The 19,417-nt window shown below is 35.9% G+C and overlaps 1 protein-coding gene across 1 annotated transcript in view; it reads right to left on the bottom strand.

Annotated features, from left to right (window-relative positions):
- Nucleotides 1–16,140, bottom strand: part of LOC140147375 (cadherin-like and PC-esterase domain-containing protein 1) — an 85,916-nt gene extending 69,776 nt beyond the window's left edge. Inside the window, 3 exon segments of the mRNA XM_072169152.1 lie at nt 9,913–10,206; nt 10,493–10,499; nt 16,016–16,140. Coding sequence (XP_072025253.1) covers nt 9,913–10,206; nt 10,493–10,499; nt 16,016–16,140 — 426 coding nt within the window.
- Between the last annotated feature and the right edge of the window lie 3,277 nt (nt 16,141–19,417).

Below are 19,417 nucleotides of genomic sequence, written 5' to 3'. Positions count from 1 at the left end.
AAGTTTAGAAAATATGTACATTGTCTAAGACAGATAATTGAATGTAAAGACAAGTTGTTGGTGTATTTTGGGGTTATTGTTTCCCGCCTGCCAAACCAGACATGTTTATTGCTCATGTATCAAAATAACAACATCCATGCAAATAAAATTATATTATATAAAAATCTTACATCTTGGAGCGCTACACAGTTTGTGAAATAAACTCGCCACAAAAGGCAGACCTCATTGATTCCCCATCCACAAAAACAGTGGCTGCAAAAAATGGTGCATTTCTTTTCAATTACATATCGAAGCCTGCAGAAATGGAACATTCACTAGGAACTGTCAGCCCCGTCAAGTACAACATACAAACGATATTCTGATTTTCACACTGGCAATCCTCCCATACCCTACCATAACAAAAATACCGGAATTTTATAAGCCGGCATGTTTGCTATATCAAGTTCTGGATCCTACCTGGAAAACAATACCGTGTGCAGTGCAATGTATATTTGGCGTGGTTTAAAAAAAGGAAGTCGCTCATTCCAAGTGGCCCTATCACTTTTCATCTTGTCTCCGATTCATCTCTTAACCCTCGGTGAAAAATCGAATTACGGCAAATTGAATCAAATCCTTGAGCACGTCTGTCGATTCCTTGGTGCTCCGAATCCCCTTAAGACAAGTCATTACATCTTCTAAATTATAGATATCTACACCATGGCAGCTTAAGACAAGGATGGGAGTATCTTGCCGTGGGGTACCGTTGCTAGTTTTTTACACAGGAAATTCAATATGAGGAGAGATTTGGGTGGTAACCATGATCTTTCTTTATACCTCCTTTCCTTAAAAGGAGTACATATCAAATTTAAGAGAACTTATTGGAAGTGTGATTAAATGTCAGGCAAATTCCTTTGATTACTTTGGTTCAGTTTCAATGCTTAAATTTGTTTGCATCACTGCATTCAGCTTCAAATGGCATATTTGATTTTACCATTTTATCCTGTGCACTTAGCAGTGTAAATTAAATGTCAGGGTGCAGATGTGGGGCCTTATATATGTATGTTCAAGTCTTTTGAAAAATCCAAGCTCCATTTCACACACTTTGGTGCTCTACAAAATTCCATGACATTTAACCATTTTCTCGTGTTCAAATAGAAATCAAATTCTATAACACACAAAAGGATCAAATGAATTTTGAGCCGCATTCACTGTGTGCATAAGTGCGTATTTCCCACCTGACCACATGCGTAATACAATGTACCCCTAAAATCCTTCACTCACGCTTCCTGCAGCTGAGAATTTCTACTTGACAGTGATACATAATTTCTAAAGGGTTTATAATAAGATCTTTATTTCATAGACCTTCATAGGGATGCCTAGCTCTAGTATAGAGCCTCTACCACTACCCATAATACACAGTCTGCTACTGCCATATTATCCACCATATATCCACAAGCAATGAGTTCTGTGGAAGGGATGCCCTTTACCGTTTTCGCTCACAAATTTGCATCATCATCACAACTTCCAACAAAAACACTTTTGCATCAAGCATAGCTTTGCTAATAAACAAAACATCTGCAATACAGTCAAGTCACAGAAATATATTCTTAAAGTTAAAGAAGAAATGGCCTTCTGAATGAGCAATGTGGATTCCCTCCATTTACACCAGCATCCATGTGAGACGTGTCGTTTTGGTGCGTGAGCGGCGATGTAACAAATGAATATATAAGACAGATGCAACATACCCCAGGCATAGCAGACAGATTTTTATCAGTTCCTCTATTTATTACATGTGATAGAAACATGTTAGGTATGCAACCAGGAAGGTGGTATCTACAGTATTCCACTTTATACCACCAAGTTAGGTATGCAACCAGGAAGGTGGTATCTACAGTATATGTTCTACTCTATACCAACGATTTTTGGATCTTGCACTTGGCTGGTTCTAAGATGCAGTGGCGTAGCTCCTTGGAAGCAGGGGGGCAACCATCCCCTGGCTATTTGGGCCCCTGTCCCTCCCTCCATTTGTAGAACTCTTTCTGTTTCACCTTTGCATATATTAATTAACTAAGAAGAACTAATTAAAAAATCAAAATGGACCCCTCACCCCTCTCCCCTGACAAAAATACCAGTAACTATACATCTTTGCAATCCAGTAGTAGTGGGGATATGGACAGTACGTGCAAGAATGGGGCAAAATTGGGACTAATTCTGCCAAGACACCTGTATAAACTATCAGATTTATATTGGGATTCAGGAGCATCAGGGTGGGTGGGGCAAGGGGGCAAGGGTCCTTATAGGGGATTATTCCACCTGTCCCACTCATGAATACATATCCATTTGGCTATTTTAAAGGAAAGACCCATTTGGCTAGTTTCAACATGAATTTATATTGTACATCATATTTAAAATGAAGTTCATCTAGCTAGTAATAGCCAAAAGTGGAAAAAATCAACTTACAAACTAATCTGGAATAATTTTATCTCCTTGATTTTCTACAAGCTACCAAAGACTTTTCTCACATATTTGCAATGTATGATGTAGTTAAATAAGAAATTCTGTACCAAATTAAGTGGCTGCACAAAACCTTTCTTCAAGAAAGTGTGGCATTCGGGTAACAAGAATTTCCAGGGGGGATTTCTGGGAGTGCTTAAAATTTGCCTAATATTTGACAATGTTTCCCCCAAAGTGAAATTTTCAATAATGTTTTTGTTTTGACGGGAGAGGGCAACAGAGGAGAGGGAAAAGTCCACGATCGGAATGATGGCAAATACCTCTCTTGCAACGGTACAGATGAAATGCTGTAAGTATTGAAAGAAGTTTGTTCAGCAGCCAGCTCAGATAAACCTCTCCATGTTTCATGCACGACCAAAGCAAAAGGAAATCATGTTAAGATAGCTTATCAAAATCATTTTGAGAATCTAAAATCCTATCTAATCATATTATTGCCCACCAAAGCACTTCACTAGGTATCTTATAAGTTATAGTAATTTAAGTGAAAATTTTTACACAACATTTATTTTGGTCCTTTTTGGACTCAATTGAAAGAACCTATAGTGAATATTTAACATGCAACAACTCCTCCCTATATACCTTTGTACTGGAGCCAACCGTTGTTAATCTGTGATGAATCCACACTTTTACTGTAGCGTATACGCGAACGCGAGCGAGACTACGCGTTACGCGAGAGCGTGTAAAATTCGTCATGCCTGGAACCTTTGTGCATATGCAAGCTTACAAGTTGAATTCAGTATTTTTCAGGTAGCGGCTAAACTTTGCCGTTTTATTCTGTAGTTTTATTGCTGATATTAACAGAGAAATCATCGAAGTTTTTGTAAGACTTAGTGACAATGATTAACTGACATTTCCTCGTAAAATAATCGTGAATTATACGATCTTTAGCTTCTTTTCGTTGTTGAAAGGGATTCAATCATGTTTCACCATTGTTCATCACCGTTTAACAATGTTGCGTCCGGCTTGTCTGCGTGGTTTACTTCGCTTGGGGAGCTAAAGCTGCCCTCGCAAAGTAAACCACGAGACGACGCGCCGCATCGTTGTTAAACGGTGATGAACAACGGTGAAACATGATTGAATCCCTAAATGAATGAATATAATAATTGCTTTAAATTTGTTGAGACCGATAGGTCTATAAGGATTTTAATCTCAAATTTAAAAACAAAGTGAAACAGTTTAAATTGAGCAAAGAGCAAAATATTATTCGCACAAAAAATCCACTTCTATTGGGTCCATCATTTAAGTGCTTTACCAACTTCCCTATCTCATTTGATGGTACATTTATTGATGTTATTATGACCTGGTCAACCTCATAAACAGATATCATCATCTTGGGACTGGATAAATAAACTCAGCATTGATAGGGCAAGCCTCCCATTTGATGCTTGAATCTCAAATAAGTACCTACGTGTAGAAGAGAGGCTTCCATAAGGCTTCCATAGAGCTGAGGAAATTTAAACTACTTTATTACTTGAAAATCTCAACTTTTAATATGCTCCCAAAATGTACTGACAAATGTAGAGGATTAACATTCAAACATGTACATGTTTTCCTCATTCCAGAATTAAATGAATCAGATTTTTAAAAAGAACAATATCATTCCATTTATGCAATCAAACACAGCTCAATCATAATCCTATATTTAAAAAACTTTAACAACTTTAAATGCATCGGTTGAAGAGTTGCAATCCTAAATATGAAAATATTCATTTTGACTTTTTCAACCATTCTTTAAAATATTTGATTCATTTTTCCCCCAATGTTAAGTTTGAATCGAAATGAACCTTTTATTCCAAATAAGGGCACAATAAATTGAAACTTCGCAATGCTACTGCAACAAAATTGAAGTCATCTTCAAGTCATTTTGTAGACATGGTAGCTACACCATGATTAGTAGGTTCCAAGTAGAGTATCTTCCACTGATTCGGAGACATGCCGCAAAAAATAAGGCCATAGGTCTTGAAATATAATGCTCAACAAAAACATCTGCATCCAGTGATGCTGAGGTCTTCATCAGTGCTCGGGTCCCAGTTCTATAAAGTAGAAATACTCGGAGACTCGTTTCTGACTAGAAAACATTTGCATGAACGTGTTTTCTAACCCGAAAATATACACCAGCTCTACAGAACTGATGGGAACATCTGCACACTAGCATCTGTCATCATTATACACCATTAGGGTAATAGCAACTAACTTGACCCCATGAAAATTGTTAAAGTATTTGCACTTTTAGATATTTAGCTCCACATTTTAACTATACCATCCTCATCATCAGAGTTGTTTATCACAAACCTACTTTGATGTCCACTGATTAACATTTAAGCTGATTGTATATCATATCTCTCCGACATCATTAATCTCATCGTTAAGTCTTCTTTGAGTGACCCATAATTAAATTACCTTTTTTGGAAGTCCAGTGCACATTGTAACTGCAAAATTTTATATTTTATTAAAAGGCGCAATTAAGTAACACTTGACATTTCGAAAATATAAAATTTGTGGGGTGTGTGTAGGGGTGTGGGGGTGTGTGTCAGGGGGAAGGGTGAGTATGCCAACTTTTGCCAAGTTATGTTGTCTGTGAACTTCTGTAGATATCGATTAAGGGGACATCTGACAGATACAAGGGTAATGCAGGAGGTGGTAAGACTACATTACAGTAGAAATTTCAATTGAATGAACACAGTTTGACATAGAGCGATGTACGCCAGCATGTGCGACTGTGTGTGCTTAACGCAGAAGTGAATCCAATCATGCCAACTCACTTGTGATTGGTTAGTATTTTAAATATTATATCCAATGTGATGCGTTCGAGTTGTAGTTTGAAATATGCTATATATGATCACGGTTGGGTCGAATACAGCTATTGAAAGCTGTGTTCATTCAATTGAAATTTCTAATATAGCGTAGTATGTATTTTTGTGTGTTTCTGTAAAACGATTTTAAAATTTATAAATGAAACTTGGATCAAAAATAGTTAAAATATTTCTGTTAAAATAAATATGATTTACCAACACAACCGACACGTTCCATACGATTGCATATAATCATATCTCTAATCAACCAAATGATTTGCAATCAGGTCAATTATATCCATTCCATCTCAATCCACATGGTTATACCTTACAGCCAGAAGCTTAAAATTTTAAGCTTACTTCTCCCAAGTGTTCTTGTTTATTTACATTGAAACACTAACCATATGCAAGCACTAAGAATTTTATTTCTAATTTTGCTACAATCCAATGATTACTTAGCATTGTGCTGCACTTTTTTAACGCTAACGAAGTGGGTAATTCCTGCCTGATAAAGGAGATTAAAATCTGCATTGACAAGGTGAAATGTCAGCCTTGGGGCAAATGGCCAGAGCAATTTGGTAAAATTGAATGCCACTAAATGGAACAGAGAAACCGAATACCAAGATCTATCTGTATTGACGGTATTCATGAGAAAACTAATTGAGGACGAAAAAGACATTTTGTATATGATCATCAAAATGTACGTAATAATAACACACATGGCAATGACACTCATCACCCGTCAATACCAGAATCTATATTTAGTCATCGCCAAATTAAAAAGTTCAGATTTGGGCAAACAAGTTCCAATCTGTAACTGATGTTTATTAAGGGTTCATCTATTCTATTCTGCCAACATCAATTTCTTTTTGGAAGCCGGAATTGGCAATACACACTTCAGGCCCACACCCGGGCCCATACACACTTTTTGTGGCGAGGGTAGTTGTTGGAGGGTGTGGAATTTCCAAAATGTGGACATTTACCCTCCCCAGAAAAAATGACAATTGTGGACTTCATCCCTCTAAATATGGACTTTTTAGGGCTATTTTGTATAGTTTAACATGATAAACTTTTCAGGTCCTGCCTTTTATATTTCTTTTGAATTTGGACCTTCTTGGACAATTTTACCTTGTTTATACTCTGAACATGCTGAAGAGTGGATTTTCTTTATGCACCCCCCCCCACACACACACCCCCACATACAAGACTGACACATTTTTCATTTAATTAATGTCTGTCCCTGCAAGCACCATCCACAAATCCAGATGATCCAGTAAACTGCTACAAAGCTTAAAATGCGGATTTGCCATTGCCAACATTTTACATTGCAATAATTAGGCTGCTTGAAACTTGCTCGCCATGAGCTCAAAAAGTTTGCCATAAACTGGTCTTAATACACATTACATGTAGCAACTTTGAAGATACTTTGGTAATCATTCCTGGTAATCATTATATTGCCAAAGCTTATTGTATAAATGTATTTTGGTCATCCACTGGATTCAGACAGAACATGATGAGCCTTCAGAGAGCCAACATGTATAATCTTTATATTATATTTATAAAAGAGGATTTTAACCCTTTGGAGTGATGGATTTGTTACTTACATGTACATGCTGCTGATGAAAAGGAAGTTGGCTAAAATAGATTTTCTCCTAATTTGATCATTTTAAGCAGTTTGATGCTAAAAAAATTATGCATAAGGGCTTTAAAATTAGGTGCAGATTGTTTGAGATGTATGTGCTACTTCAGAGCTCTTGTCATTGCATGCTTAGCATTCTGAAAACTTTTGTCACTAAAAATCTCTGGCAATGCTTCTCCTCAAATTACCCAAAGGTCGGATAACTTAAATATGGTTTCGCACCGCTATCTTTCCACATCACACAGCATGTTTAAACCAATTTGACAAGAACCGATTATGAAGAGATGTCTTGATTAGATCTGGCAGCTCGTAATAACGTGTATATAGGAGTTGCTAAAAATATGACTAACTAATATCAGGGATATTGCATATTGGTCCTAAGAGAGCATTCCACCTTGATTAATTTTTTCATCATTTACTTCATTATCAAAATGTTTATGTTAAGTACATGCAACTTCAAGCTTCTTTCTGTGCCATATCAAGCTTTTTTTAGTTTATGCAACTTATTATGGGTTTCAGATGGTACTGGCACTAACAGATCCCAGGGGTCGCGGGTAGCATATCCAGGGGTACACCAGGGGAACTGGTACCCCATCCTCTAGCTGCAGTTTGTTGCCCTCACATAATTAGTGCTACCCCTCCTCCTTCCCCCATGTCCAATCTGTAAAATCAACCTATTTCTGTGTATACCTCCAACCAAATTAGCCTATTCACATTTTTTTTTTCAAATCCAGGATTGGCCAGTGACTAGGGTATATAGTTAGATTTAGGGCTAGAGCTTAGGAGCTCTTAGGATTAGAGTTTGTCTATGGCCTATGATAAGAATTTGGGTAAGGATTTTTAGGTTTTAGGGATGGGGTTATAAGCTCCTTCCATGGAAATTTGGAAGTTTGGAGGGAAATTAAGGTCCTCAAACAAAGAAATACATAAGAATTTGGAGGGAAATTTGTCTTTTTGAAGGGAAATTTTGATCATCTTCCAGGGAAATTTTCATTATTTCCAGCCCTGGTTGGTTGATGGCATAAGTTACTAATTAGTCCTTACATGGGAACAAAATAAACTAATTAGCCTCATTTGAAAATGTAATTTCAGGTGTAAACATTAGGAGGCCATGTTAATGAGTGGGTTCATGTTGTGGTTTAGTGAACGCAACAGTGGAAGCTTAATTAGCAGTGGTTAACTCAAAATAGCCCAAGGCGCCTATACGTAACGAGGGCACTAAATCGTTCCTTTTTGGTTTGACATTGTTTGACAGGTAACCGAAAAACACAATGAATGTGGGTACAGTATGTGGGAGGAAATCACCAAATGACACAAAAGGCTAAATGCATACAACAAAACTGTTAGATATTTAGATGTATAGGCCTATATGTATACTCCTGCAAAATATTTTGATAATGATAACAGTAAATTCACAATTGGGATATTGCATTTGCATTTTACTGAAAAATTCCCTATAAATAATTTCCATTTACCATATCTTTGGCGACTTTAAAACACACCAAATGACATAAATATTTAAAGTGTAATTTAATTGCTAACAGTGAAATTCGTTGAAAAAAATTAATTTCCATTCATGATCCACATGATGTAAATATTTGAAAATATAATATGATTATGTAATGCAAAATATTTTGATATTGAAATTCATAGAACAGTGTTGACCATGACATTAATTTAAATGAAAATTTGATTCCCTAAAGCAATTTTCATTCACCATAGACAACTTCAAATGGTGACTTAAAAATACACCAGTTTAATTAAACTTAAGCAAAGGTAAAATTGCATTGATGTCCATCACTCACTTAATGGACAGAATTGGCCACTTGGATGAGTTGACACTCTTAACTGATTAAACAATTTAAACCAACAAGATATTTTACAGTGTACATCCCAGCAAACTAGTCATAGAATATTGTACTGTTTACACATTTTAAAAGGAGGGTTGTATAGCAGGTTGTGGCACTGAGCTTATTACAGTATGGAGGTAAGTTGAATCACAATTAATCACCCATTTATTTCAATGCACAGAATTTCAATTGCATCCAAATGAGCAATGTGACAAAGACTTGAATTTCAATTGCATCAAAACAATTTCAAATGACTAGATATTTCATTTCATAACGGATCAAAGTATCATAATGACTCAGGAGATAGATTTGAATTGAAATTGAAATGATTTAGCAACCTTCAGTAACTGCAGTGGAAGAGAAACACATTCTATATGTATGCGGCACTCATTATAAATCAAGTCCAACTCAAAGACTTAAAAGTTCGATGTATACTCCACTTCGCGACCGCGATTTCGCAGGCCGCAAAGAAATTTGAGCTGAAATTTTACAACTTCGCGGAGCAGGTTTCTTCACTTCGCGGAGAGTTGGATTTGGTTCAACTTTTGAGGGGTAGGCCAGCGAAGTTTCTATAAGAAAGCACAGAGCAGGCAACAATCTTTGCGATACCTGGCGATATTCTGATGAAGGATACATGAATGCCTTCGCGCGAAGATACAAATTAATTTTTTCATCACAGCTTCTCGCTAAGTGGCGAAGTGGTGTATACATGTACATCGAACTTAAAACTGGGAGAAATTGGGACTCCGTACAACCCTGTGATGCCTAGCACTGTGTCTACCATATTGGATTGTCACGGGGACTAAAATATTTTTCAGTGTAGCAGTGTTGAGTGATTAGTAGCATCTTGAATCATGAGCATTACAAAGGTTAGCATGCAGTTCCCAGTGTATTATGTGAAGATTTCAAACTATGCACAAAACATGTAGGAGACAGAGTCTGTTACAGTACTCTTACTGTTTCAGCTCTTTGATTTAACTCACAGTGAGTAATGGTTAGGGTTTGGGTTAGGGTTAGGTTTCAGGACAAGACTAGACGATGAAATGACCCATTAGCAAATAGGGAGAGAACAAAATGGCTATTATAAAGACCAGGTATAAAGACTATTAATAAATTGGAAACATTTAGCCTAACTTACCTGCTGTAGATATTTATACAAAAGTGTTGATTCAATGGGAGGTTTCTCTTCTTCATCCTTAACCACCACTTCCTCCTCCTCCCCCTCCTCCTCCTCTTGCTCTAATCCCTCCAATATATTCCTCTGTTGTACTACATTATCACTATCATCACCAGCATTGTGGCCATGCACAGGCCTAGGCGTTCTTGTTCTAGACACTTTATCACTCCCCTCGCTTTCAATTAGCGAGTCTTGCGTGTTGTAAGTTAAATATAAGGAAAATAATAGAAGAATAACAATAGACAGTAAAATGTTCTATGGTCACCACGGCATAACCGACTCAGTTTGTGTCGTATCATGTTCAACATGAATAAAATGGTTTCTGCTTGTCAATATATATCACCTCGTAAAACCATGTGAGTTGACTGTAAAAGACCTACACTCCATAGCAGTTTTCAAGTAGAATTGTGCTTCCTCTGGAATAATTTGCAGAGTTGAGGCTCCTTTTTTGTTGTTGTGGTCCAGTGCCATTATTCTGTCGAAAGCTGGCAGGTAGCGTTGCTCTGTTTTGCGTAGATTACTCCCATTTTGTATAGATTACTTGGATCCTGGAATAAATAAACAGACATAGTAATCTCAATTCAAATAAATAATGTGGCATGTGTAGCTTAGCTAGGTAATGCTAGACCACTGACCCCTTCAATTTATAGTTTCAAACCAAAAGGGGGTATATGCAGTTTCACCTTTAAATTCTCTAAGCTGGATTTACCATGACTTGCTGCCAAGATTTGAGATGTTTATTAGTGCCTTGTTCCCATCAAACCAGTGAAAAATTGTCAAAATTCAGCTTTCAGTAGCAGCAAAAAGAGTTAAAAAGACTATTATATTTTCAAGTATAATTTGATACTTTTAAGTACAGTGACCATTCTTACAAGTTGAAAACTGAGCAATTTGCTGTCAATTTTGTAAGAAGGTTGATGGACAACTTAATGCAGTAAAGAGAGATAATGGACATTGAAATATGAACCCTGCAGTGCTGTTCTGAATAGTAAGTGGACTTCCATCAAAAAAGGATCTATTTTAATAAATTTATGAATTTTTTGAGGGATAGCTCATCTCCTATAGCCTGTAGTTGAAAAATATTTGACATCAAGAACTGTGATTTTCACCCCTTTAAAATTGGAAGGTATTTTCAATTGTAGCTAAGCTGACAAGTTCCTGGTTTGCGGAAATAGGTCACTCTTTTTACAATTAAGACTTGAAAAAGCTTTAATTCACTTCAAACATGAGAGTAATTTGAAATTGCACAGGCTTTTGGCATATTATTTCACAGCTTACTGCTCCAGTTAGGTTTCAATACACAGGATATGCTATGAAAGCAAACATTTGTGACACACAAAATGAGTCTCTTCACAAGAAAAATTAATTTCCATTATTTCTTTTCATATTCTAGTCTATTATGCGGGTTACAATATTGTGGAAAATCCATCACAGCTGGATTAATGGTTCATGAGATGTGGTTAATTTTTACATTACAAAAAACAACATGTTACAAAACGAAACTGAACGCTTCTTTGGGCGATATTTTAAATCGCCATTACCGACATCCCGATCATCTCGCATGATCACACACCACGTTAAATACTGCTAGTATTGACTATTTTTAGCTATCTGCAAAACCTGTTTGTTAATTTTCATTAAAATCCATCTTAACCGCTTTCCCTCAACCCTTCACGGTAGATCATATTTCCAATTTGCCGCTTACAATAGGGACGTTCAGGTGATAATTGTTAAGCTCAAGATTAGTGTTAATTTTGCTCGGGTGAATCCTAGACTTTGGCTTATAAATGGTCATATGAACTGCCTATCTGTCACCGGCTTGATTGAACTCATATTTTAAGCCTGAATTATAAGCCCCAGAAATTAGGGCAAGCTATTACTTAGAGCTGATAATGCTTAGCATGAAATAAGCCAGAAAATTTTGGCTGTGTGAACACATCACTTGCTTAGGTCAAGTGCAATATTTGAACTGGGACCATACAATTCAGGTGATGAGGATATCTAGACACTGTGGGTCCATTGTGGACGTGAAAAATTGTAAACAGCAATATTGCAATTATACATTTATGTAATAAGATTAAAAAATAGCATTTTAGTTCAAAATAGACACATAAATCATGGAGAAATTTAAAGACCCCAGCATTGCTTGGAAAGTAGATCAAATTATTGGACCAAGTTCAAGATAAAAGTATACCAAACAATTAAGACCAACTTTTGATATCAAAATGTGTTCTCAGCCACAAAAAACCCATAAAATATATAGAGTCAAAACTGAAACAGGGCTTTTAAGCATATTACATAGATTTAATTAAAATAAACTCTATGTAATATGGCAGCTGATTGACATAAAAAGTATCTCAAAGCATGGTTTAGGTTCAACTGAAGTTCTGAACATGCAGAATAGAGTGTGTACTGCATCTACATGTATGCAGCACTTTCTAGCTTTTGGCTTAAATATCTCTGGTCAGGGTTTAATAAATTCCCCCTTACATGTAAATGGAGTTATGGCCATTGACCCCAGCTCAGCTACATGTAGTATACAATGTAGATGCTGCATACGATGCCCTAACAATGAACTTGTTCTTTGGAATAAAACTAAATTGGTAATTATTTTAAAAACCTCTTTGGGAAAATGACCAACCTAAAAATAATTAAGGGGAAAAAACATTCCAAAAGAGAAAAGCTACCAGGAACAAATTCAGGAACTGGTCAATATTTATGTCAAGTAGAATGGTAGAATTCACAATGTCTACTCCCTCCAATTTGCAATTTCTCAAATTTCTTCATTAAAATGTTATCCTTTTATTTGAACAATTATAACCCCCCCCCCCTTTTGTGCACCTGAACCCCCCTCATAAATATAGATCGGTCCTTAACATTGCTCTGACCAACTCCAAAATTGTGTAGATTATCCCTAATAGCGTCAAGCGTTTGACATGTACAGTTATACCCTGGAGTAACCACAACACTTGTACTGGATGATGCATCATATCTGACAACTCACATCATTTTCTACATTTCACCATTTGGTGCTAAAATTGTATCAGTAAAGTGTGTTTTTCAACAGGTTCATCATCCAATATGGACCACAAGAGCCTCATCCCAATGGCATAGTCCAATAACCTCAATTACATAATCATAGTGCAAAATTTGACCTCAAGTTTCAGAGCATGAGTTTTTGTACCTAAATTTTCAAAGGTCATTCAATGAATGTACAAATGTATTGGGGTTTAAGAACTGTGCCCCTGATAGATGAGGATGTTGTGGATCCTACTGTAAATGTGCTGGTTCAATAGTGGTTGAATGCTAATGGAGTTGGTCGGTGAGCTTGGTGATGCATCTGATATGTGTGGGATAGCTTGAAACGCCAAAAGAGATCAAATGAGACAGAATGTTCTGCAATTTTTGATACCTCAGAAATAGGTCAACCCCAGAGGGTCAAATGCTTTTTGATGATATCATTTTGAATCTTGAGTGCATTGACTGTGCTGTCTACAGAATTTAAATCTTATCTGATTAGGGACCGATCGTTATTTACGGCAGGGGGGGGAATGGGTGTTTTGGCAAAAATATCGACAAAAATTTCGCGTTCCCCCTCGCGTCCGCTCAAAATTTTCAGCGTTCCCCTTGTTTTCCCAATTTTCTCCATTTAAAATTTAACAATCCCCCTCCTGGTTCAACTAAAATTTCAGGTTCCCCTCAAGATCACAAAAAATTTCGTGTTCCCCCTAAATTTACCCATTCCCCCCCTGCCATAAATAACGATCCCTCCCTTACTACCATATTCCAGAAATGTTAGTTCAATTGATGTTAGTTCCAAATTTCCCATCAATTTTTGATTTTTTTATTTTTATTTCATTTATAGTTTCAATTTTGGATATTAGCAAAATTCCTGTGTTTTAATAATGCTGAAATCTCTTAAATTGTCAGAACGATGAATGGAGTATCTTCTAGGCCTATGGATGAAATATCTGATCTGGGAACTGCGATGCAGGACAGGCAGATATGGAGAGCTGTTGTGCCCGAAATAAATACCCACTACGCAGCTTATCAATCTTTTTAGGGTAACATTAATGTCATATGACTCATATCAGCCTACATTTGTAATTAACTCCCAAGACACTTACAATATAAAGTCATTTCAACATTATTACCTTTTATGGAATTTGAACTGAACAATTTTCCCAACAAAACAAATGTTGTTATAAACTTGGGATAATAAATGGAGCTGTAGTGCAAATGTCAAATAACACAAAGCCCAGAAGATTTATTCTGCTATTTTTGTTTCAGTTTTGCCATGTTTTTATGCCCAAATACACTGAATTCAGAGACACTCAATAACATAATAATATTGTAAGTTCAAAAATCTTTGATGTGGCCTCTAATTAGGTAATTAAGGAAGAGGCACTAATGATAAAATATAAACAACTTTTAAGGTCAGTCAAGCTATATATAGTATTGCATATCAAAAATGATGCCAGGAATCATGGTTGAATTAAAGTGAAATGCACTACTTTTGAGTAATTTAAAGCCTGCACCTGTTACAATGTACAAGATCATATTTGCAGTATCCGTCCATATTACCAAATCTGCAGCGGGGTGCCACCCCCCCTCCCCCATGGCAATACGACAAACATTGAAATTGGCCGGTTTTTGAAGGAAAAGTTTACAAAAAGTCAGGTTTTTTTGCTCCCTGCACCTCCCAAAATAAATTATGGTTATGGGCTTGAACATTACATGTGACATGTTTCTTTAGTTTGGTCATAAGATGAGCTCAAGTGCAAAAATGTTATCACAAATATCCTTGGAATGATGGTATGTGTTTCAACAGTCCTCAGAAGAATAGAATACTTGTGAGGACTTGTGCAAGGTCCTCAGATGGTAGGCATAATTCCTCCTCCAAAAACCTTTATGCTTTCAAGTTTAAATTGTATATAGTAAAACCAACATTAGCATGTGTACACACACATTGCTTTTCACCAACACCGACTAAACTTGATGACAAAACTAATTACGGCAGGTACACAACTGTATAAACATGCCAAACTTCCAGTCCAATTTCATATGAACTTGATTTTAAGCAAACCACAACATAACCCTTAAACTGGCAAACAAACCAACCCCTACATAAATACAGTGAGTCATACAAGGGCATACAACGAATTGGAAAAGAAAATGTACCTTTACAGGTCTATAATATACGCATTGTAGTTTGTTCGCTCAGCCTGACTCCAACTCCAAGAGCGAACCATATGTGTGTGTTGATCATTCAATTCACCTTGCTTCAGGCCAATTAAACTTACCTTACCGTTCGCTTAAACTAATATAATCATGGTTAAAAATGCTCTTTTGTGATGAGCCAATGTGCATACACTTTTTCTGCCGAAACAACTGCACCACACAAAGTTGGTTGTATCATGGGATCACACAAAAGGTAAAATTCCCTCTTGCTCCATACGATTTCCTAGGTCAAAATACACCTGAAGGCATTTACTTGAGAATTAAGTCATCTACAAGATCAAGAAATCTTGTTGCAAATTGCGCATACGTGTGCAAACAATATTTAGATCCAATATGCCTTAAAGCTAACTCTAGCTCTAACTTTGCTTTTGATATTGTGTTCCTCTTTTTTATATGGTGTAGAGCTCTTTTTATATGGTGTAGAGCTGTGTAGGGTTGTATTAGTGCTGAAACGATACCAAATATCGCAAATGAAATTTCAAGTTATCCAATTTTGCAAGATACCAGTGGAGTTGTTGACATGTTCTTCTCACACAGAATCAGCACAAGTCAGCATTCTCTTCCAAAAACACACAACTCATATATAGCTCATTTCACTACTAAACTTGTTTCATAGTTCTCCACACATTCAATCCTGTCAGTGTTGTCAGTATTTCCCACTCTTCCAAGTTCCACACATAAATACAGTAGCTGGTATATTATATTTCCTTTGACAGATACAGTGAACCACATCAATGTTAAAACATTGACATCTGCGTGATTGAATCGGGTATGTCAATTTGATACACATGTAGCATAGCGACTTCACCACCAATATACTTACCCAGTGAAAACATCAGAAGTATTGGCTATAGTTTCCTTACGTGTTGTCCCCGTGTGTGTACTATCCACACTAGCTGTGTGAAGCTCTGTGTAGTTTGAGCTACTCCAGACAGGAAGGCAACTCATTATAGGTTCACTCTCACTGCAACACACACACACAAGAGCTGGCCAGCCAATGACACAACAGGATGCGTTATTTTGTTTTCATCCAATCACACGCCATCATGAACTATTCTATAAAGGAAATAGAATATTATGCAAATTAGTTCAATAAATGGGGGTATATAGTAATGCTTTTAAAGTTGTATAGTTAATTAATATAACAAAGATTTTAATTTTACAAGTAATTATAATATGAGTATGTGGGTCATTTTAAATATATAAATATGATAGTTCGTGATCGTGATTACTGGTGGTCAATAGTAATACAAACCAACCCAATAAAGAGCAGAGGCTGGTATAGTTAGTCATCAATCAGTTGTGCTCAATTGGTGTAGGAAGTGTGACCATTCAAGTATGTAAAATAATTACACCTTTGATGAACCAATCAAGAAAATTGGCCAAAGCTATTGATCATTTTCTTCAGAGTGTAAAATGGGCTGCTCATTATGCTTAATTACTTGTGGTTATTTCTGAACCTTTTACTCTACCAATTATTATTTTAAACCCAAACTATTACTGGTAGAAGCTTAAGAAATAATAGTATGATGGTCCTGTAAACATGCATTAAAATGAAAATATTACACAAAAAATAAAATAATTCCCAGCGCTTGCCACTTATTCATTCATTTTCATGTGCTCTTCATTAATTTCAAGTCTTGCACCATTTTTTACACTCTTAAAATAAGTAGATTGGACATCATTTGCATGCCTTGCATGACTTTTGCACATCTTAAATGAAGATTTGATAGCATCACAAAATTATTATTTTAAACCCATTAAACCCAAACTATTATATTTTTGATGGTCTGCATATACATGCATATAAATGAAAATAATAATAATTCCCATTCTGCCTCATATTCATTATTGTCATAATATTAATTAGCTCCACATCAATATCATCAAATAATATAATATAATTGGACATCATCACGTTTTAATTTTAGAAGAAAATAATTCATTCTTGATAGATTGCCTTAAAATTTTTCCCCTGTACAAAATTGCAAAGAATGATTTTGCACCTTGCATGGCTGTACCCCAACAGACCCTCAAGACCCTGTAGGCTTGTGGAAGTTATTTGAAAGAAGCCTAGCCCTAGACACCACTGTAACTTAAAACTGACACTATGTAAATAATTTCCTTATAATGGTAAATAAATATTCTATTACAAAATTAAATTATCATAAATATGGCACTGCTGCATTTTGAGGGGTGGGGTGGACATCAAATGAAGAAACATTAACACGATTCATTCTGATTCTTTTAAATAAAAAATCCTTTAAAAAGGAATGTGGCACCCAATGGGAGTTTTGATGTGCTGAAATGTAACCGTTTGGATAAAATTTTCTTCTTTAAAACAAGTATTGTAACATTTATAACATATAGCAACGAAAGATTAGGAAATGCAAAGCATATCTATTGCAGTGGGAAAGGTGTAAAATTGTACTGCGTGATATGCAAGAGGATTGGTTTCAATGTAAAAATAAAGCTCAGGTTAATATTTTGTTGTTAGGAAATGGTATATCATGTAGGTGGGTTGTTGGAGCAGAATTATTCTATTCAGAATATAGCTTTGCATATTCAATTCTTTTTAAAAAAAATAAATTGAATCAAATCAAATCGCAAGCTAAAAACTAAATTACCTAAAACAACTAAAATTTATGAAACCAAGATAAAAATTGAACAACCTACATATTGAGAAGCCTCTGTATTAAAATACCAAATAAAGACTTGCTATATGTATATTTGGTTGGTGGTATCGTTAGCCTGATAGCTATACTTGGCATGTTTAGATTAAATATGTCATGTGTAGGTAACTGCTTGGATAAATAAATGATGAGTGTGATGATGTGAGTTCACAGCTACTACATTACATGTGTTATAGGACATGTACTTTGCTATCTTACTCTGCCAATGTTATAACAAGACATGATTAGAAATTTATGAAGTCCAGTGGAAATTTCTCTACCACGCGGCCATCTTATTTATAATATAGTAAATTAAGACGTAAATATTTTACTTTGTACCCCTGACCACAGATGTGCCCTGACATATCTAGCAAATTGCATCAATTAAAATATAACATTAACACAAAGGGGCATGTCCAGAAATTATAGAGGTAGGTAAGCAGTCCAAAATCTCCAAATCAATTTTGACTAACATTTTTGTAGAACAAGACCGATAGTCCAACTGATGAGAAGTCATAAAACATAATATGATGCAAAAAATATCCTGCTTTGTATGTAACAAACTTCATGTTTCCGTCAATGAGGTGGATTTTTGAAATGTCATTGGGTTCTAGCGAATGAATCCCGATAATCTATATCCTATTCTAAAACTTGGAAAAATGTCCATGGCAATGAAGGAGGCAAAAACACTACTTGGCTATTAAAAAATGAAGTTATGCAATTATTGTAAACAGGGTGACGCTTTAAATGTTAAAATATAACATATTAAAGGGGCATTAATCGATTATGTGTTATACATTGAATACATATCACATTAATGGTATCCATAAATTCCATCTTTTTGTCACTTCTGCCATTATATTAATATTTGACTGACTTTTCAACCCTACATAACAGTCAGCATTGTCAATACCAGAAGTTGCATTATTTTAAAGAACTCATCCCACACAAAACTATTGTCACTAAATGTCCAATCTGCTAAATGGTGCATCCCCTATCCCTAAGTGGATAGTGATTTGGGATTGTAGAACAATAAACAAGCCAATTATAAATTTCCCCTATCAAAGTGTGCAGTGTTTCCTGTCACAAATTGAAAGGGTCTCATCAATTTCTGTTGTTTTTCAAAAATGTTAATGGGCCATGGAAAATGTTTTGTACCACTGCTTTATTGGTAATTGTTCCACTGGGGATGAGAGGGCAAGACCTTAGCTCTTCCATTTTGTCTTCTGTTTGTTTTCTTCCCTTCTACCACAGATATTGGAACCAATATAAGTGCTTCTACTAAATCCCAACCTCACACCCACAAAGATGATTATAGAAGTTTTTGGCATCATGATTGTTGAGATGCATTAATCCAATTTAATATGATTCCACTCTTTAGTGTTACAGATTATGTGACAGACTTATAACTTTTAAGATACCCTTTTGTTTTCCAAAAGCATCAATAATCACTGTAGCTAACATAATCCATGGGTGAGCTCAGCATACTTGGGGGCCAACCCCCATCAAATTATGCTTGTCTGTGGAGGAGGGGTACTAACACCAAATTACAG

Source organism: Amphiura filiformis, chromosome 3 (genome assembly GCF_039555335.1).
Source record: "Amphiura filiformis chromosome 3, Afil_fr2py, whole genome shotgun sequence".
Lineage (NCBI taxonomy): Eukaryota > Metazoa > Echinodermata > Ophiuroidea > Amphilepidida > Amphiuridae > Amphiura > Amphiura filiformis.
Note: the sequence above shows the minus strand (reverse complement) of the source record. Positions and strands in the feature narration are given on the sequence as shown.